This window comes from Orbicella faveolata, unplaced genomic scaffold, assembly GCF_042242905.1.
Source record: "Orbicella faveolata isolate gen_17 unplaced genomic scaffold, um_ofav_v1 contig_48, whole genome shotgun sequence".
Lineage (NCBI taxonomy): Eukaryota > Metazoa > Cnidaria > Anthozoa > Scleractinia > Merulinidae > Orbicella > Orbicella faveolata.
The window spans coordinates 10,957,501-10,962,500 of NW_028301578.1; the positions used below are offsets into that span (position 1 = coordinate 10,957,501).

Consider the following 5,000-nt stretch of genomic DNA (forward strand, 5'->3'; position numbering starts at 1 on the left):
TAATTCGTGGGGACACATTTGTCCGCCATCTGATTTCCGGCAACTCCTTGGAAACGATACCAACCTGGTACCAGGTCATCCCTATCGCATCTATAACTGCTGGTGTTGATCACTATTTGTCCTTGAGCGCGGTCTGCTTCACTCAGGACTGTGTAATTGTTACACCCATCCCCTGTAAGTAAGGACACATCAGTCGACTACAGTAACGACAAAACTGCATTTCTTAACGAACATTAGTGACAAATAACTAGAACAAAATGAGTGATGAGTGAAAATGACAAAAGCGCTCATCTTGGATTGCTGACATTGTTCAATACGTTTTCTTGAGCACGGTCAGCCTCACTCAGAACTGTGTAATTTTTACACCCAGTTTACGGAGCCAGCCTTGCATGAAAGTCCCGGATTATGCCTGGAGTAGGGATTAACGCTCTTGATTTAAGTGACACATTATGAGGAAGTGTTACAATATCGAATTTGACAAAGCGCGTTTCAATTGGGTTGTATAATATCGCGTTTTACTATTGCGTTGGGAGGTATAACAAAACAGTCAATGACTGGTCCCGCGGGAAACAGTGAGTTTTGTTTCCCCTCGATCTCAATGTTCCCCTCGGCTTCGCCCAGGGGAACATTGAGGGTCACGGGGAAACAAAACTCACTGTTTGCCTTGGGGCCAGTCATTAAGTACTTATTAACTACGACCACCTTTGTGAAACCCCGCTTGACTTGTAACTTACACTTTGTAATGAAAAGCTCTCGTAAGCGACTGCGACCACTTTTGGAAATACCCAACTAGAGTTTTCCTTTGTTTTTAAACTCTTGTAAGCGGCCATCCAGTTTCTTTTACATATAAATCAACAACAGCTAGGTTTATTTGCATAACCATAAATATATACGGAGTTGCAAAAGCTTTTGTAAACTAAAACAGGAACGATTATCCTGAACATATAACAAGATCATAATATAGCAAACAAGTTACTGACGTCGGCTTGATTTGAAAGAAGAACATTACGTAGATTAAAGCAAAATTAAATAAATTTTGCCAACATTTTAATAAAACTGCACACACTGCTCTAATGGTTCTCGACGAGGTAATAATTGAACGTAAAGTTAAGTCGTGTCTATATCATATAGAAAGACACTCATTAAACATTATTATTATTTTTATTGTATGAATCATTAATGAGTTTCTGAAGCTCTAGTAGGCCACCACCCACTGTTGTTTTATCGTGCAGTTGCTTTCGAGAGTTCATTCTTGTAAGCGACTAACTATAGTTAGTATCACCCAACTAGTGGACTGATGCAAATCCTGCATTTTGATTGGCTACGCTACTAGGGGACTATTAGTAATAGTCATCGAGTAGCGAAATTGGCGCCATCGAGCGTGACGCTTTCTTTCGTTTTATTCCCAAATAAATATTTCTTCAACTTGCATTTGCTAACTTTATTATTACCTTTTCTGTCCGATTAGTTGGGTGATACTAAAACAATTAGACCCTTCGCCCTCAAGGGCCACGGGTCTAATTGTTAAGGAGGTCGTTTGCGAGAGCTTCGACTTTATCAAAATGCAGAATATTAATCGTTTGCCCGCGAAAGCATGGAAGCTGGAAAGGGCCTGCAAGAGGTAAAACCCAAAGCTATAACCAGGATCGTTAAGTTCTACACTTTACGATAGCTTGTCAATAGAATGTCCGTTTTTATCTAAGATATTTTTACCAGCGTTTATTAAACTGCCATTGTGGACGTCACAATGGCCACTAAGGCGCAGACAAACGCAGGCAACTTAGTGCAGTTGTTGCGTACGTCTTGAAAATGCTTGCCCAAGTTAGAATGTGTTCCAAGATGTTGGATGGTGCAACAGGGTGGCAAAGGTATGTCGCATTGATATGTTGAGTGCGTTTGCCATATGGCCTTGAGGGTTGTACCATGCTCAGTTATTAGCAAATTCAATTAATTATGCACCCAGATGTCGTGTGTTATAGCCCATGAACGGCAACGTAATTAAATATAAAGGCATGAATGATCTATCTTCACGGCTAAAGCAATTGAGTACATGAGTTTTTGTCGGGCGTTATTTTCACTACTGTTTTAGTTGTGCACATTATCATTCATGTCATTATATCTTTCTCCGTAGTTTAGGATTTAACAACCTTGATATATTCATTTGCAATATAATTAAAGTTGTTTTTCCTTTGTGTTCTTTCGACCGAGTCTTAAGGTCACGTTTTCGCTATCGTCGCGGAAACTAAACACGCACGTACGGTAAACTTATACGTTTATTATGTGGAAAATATTCAAGAAAAATGATTAAGCTTTCGAAATCAGACACTGGTTATGAGAAAGCAAAAGTATCACGAACAATGTGAAAATAAACCTCAGAATTTATTACGAGACAAGGTCCCATCGCGTATCACTGGACTGAATTGCAGTTTAACCTAAGCTTTGAAACAGGTTTGCAGAAAGTTGTGGAAAACTAGTTCAGTTTTGCATTAAAATTACACCATATGAAGGAGAAGTATTGAAAAACCAAAGCAGATGTTTCTTGAAACACACGTTGAACAGTATGCTGACAGGCTCACTCACTCTTGCGTAGCATAACGTAGGACAAATAGTAGTTTAGGTTTGTCATCGTTTAACACATTTAACATTACAAAATTAAGGATGGATGAATTTCAATCACACCTTCCTCCAAACCTTACTCTGTGTCTGAACAGAGTTCAGATGGAAAGGGATTCAATCTTTGGAACATCTCGAGATTGCATAACACGGCACTTCAACCATGCGAAATTAGATGCCTTAAAAGTAAAGCTAAAAGTATGACACCTTTACTACTTCCCACAAGGCAAAGCGAGAAGCATAGTACAATGAAGGCTTTCATTTCTTTCCTTATCCTAACCATTCAATAGTATCTTGAATAAAGCACAACGCTTGTGCTAAAAACACCACCGACCGCTCGACTCAGACAAACTGGTCACCGTTTGATTGACAACTTGTTGTTCGTGCGAAGCAAAGCGTGACCAATATACACCTGGAATCTCTAAAATGCTTTCTTGTTTGCCTTGAAGAACTGAGTTATTTGAACACACCATTGTCTTGTACAAGGACTTTTCTTGAATAAGCAGTGGTAGTTGTAAGGAAAGTGGCGCTGTGCTTTTCAATAAAGATGATCACGAATTCTATTTCCTGTTTGTATTGTCTGGATGGGAGTGACATATTCTACATTGTTTACATTGTTTGCATTGTTTGTATCTTTGCTGGCGTTTCTGTGTTCAACGAAGTGTTTTCTGCTTGTGGATATCTTGTCAGCAATACTGTTTGTCAACATAACAATAGGGCAAATAATATGTAACTAACCCTTGAGACAAAACGGCTTAGATCTGATTGGTTGATCGACAGTGTATAAAAAAAATATATCCACTTTTGTCAAGCCTACATCCTCAAAATGTAGAATATGCACCACAGCACAAATTCTCCTTTGCTCTCAATCCCGGTTTTCCAACTTCTCCCCTTCTTCCCCCTTCCCCCGCCCCTAAAACACTCACAATAAGTCATTCACGAGTTGCCTTGTGCCTCTGTGTCAAGACAAGTCTTCGTGCGAAACCATTCATATGAAAATGTGTTTAGCCTACAGGTTCATTTGCATGCAAATCAAACTCATTTGAAAGGTCTTGCACGAGAACTTGTCGTTTGAAATAGAAGCACAAGGTAAATCAGAAATTGTCTTTTCTATAAACGAAAGGTAACTTTAACGGGGGTGAGTTACACTGCGTCTTACCAATAGAGGAGAAACTGTGGGGCAGCGGGAATCTTTAACACGCCAACTTTTACGACGGTCGTTACGTTCGGCACTTTACGGTAGACTTAAATAGAATGTTCTTTTTTTTTTCTCGAAGAAATTTCTACCAGCGTTTATTAAATTGCTGTTGTGGACTTCTCAATTGCCGCTAAAGCTCAGATAAACGCAGGAAACATAGGGCAGACATTGTTGTGCACATCTTTTACATGCCTGTTTGCCCTCTTTAATTGTCATATTAAGCAAAATCTTCGTTGGTACAACAGGGACCGACAGGGCGACGACAGTATGTTGTGTTGATATGTTGCATGCGTTTATGCTGGCCTTGAGGGGTTTTACTATCTTAAATGCATCGTGCGTATTAGCAAATTCAATTAATTATGCGCCTAGATGTCGTGTGTTATAGCCCATGAACGGCAACGTAATTAAATATAAAGGCATGGATGGTCTATCTACACGACTAAAGCAAATGTGTACATGAATTTTTTTCGGACGTTATTTTCACTACTGTTTTAGTTGTGTACATTATCATCCATGTCATTATATCTTTCTCCGTAGTTTAAGATTTGACAACCTTGATGTATTCATTTACAATGTAATCAAAGTTGTTTTTTCTTTGTGTTCTCATCTAATCTTATTTATTTATTTATTTATTTATTTATTTATTTTAATATAAATATAGATGTGGCCCGCCTAGATTAGCCCAGGCTACCTGTGGGTTCGCGCTGTTGCTATTATCAAGCATTTTTAACTTAATCTGTATATCTATTTCTGTGAAAATTGTAAATATGCGAGTCATAATAATAATAATAATAATAATAATAATAATAATTGATGATAAAAATTGATGGTTCTTTCGACTGAGTCTTAAGGTCATGTTTTCGCCATCGTTGCGGAAACTAAACAAGCACTACGGTAAACTTACAGGTTTATTATGAGAAAAATATTGAAGAAAAATGATTAAACTTTCGAAATCAGACACCGGTTATGAGAAAGAAAGAGTATCACGAACAATATGAAAATGAAGCTCAGAATTTATTGCGAGACAAGGCTCCATCGCGGATCATTGGACTGAATTGCAGTTTAACCTAAGTTTTGAAACAGATTTCCAGAAAGTTGTGGTAACCTCACTCAGTTTTGCAATTAATCACTCAATATGAAAGGAAAGCGTTGAAAAACCAATACAGATGTTTCTTTAGGCACACGTTGA

The 5,000-nt window shown here is 38.3% G+C and overlaps 1 protein-coding gene across 1 annotated transcript in view; it reads right to left on the reverse strand.

Moving 5' to 3' along the window:
* Positions 1-5,000, reverse strand: part of LOC149096505 (uncharacterized) — an 11,665-nt gene that overhangs the window by 6,085 nt on the left and 580 nt on the right. Inside the window, exon 2 of the mRNA XM_089280907.1 lies at positions 1-172. This exon is cut by the window's left edge and continues 233 nt beyond it. Coding sequence (XP_089137033.1) covers positions 1-172 — 172 coding nt within the window. The remainder of the gene's footprint in view (positions 173-5,000) is intronic.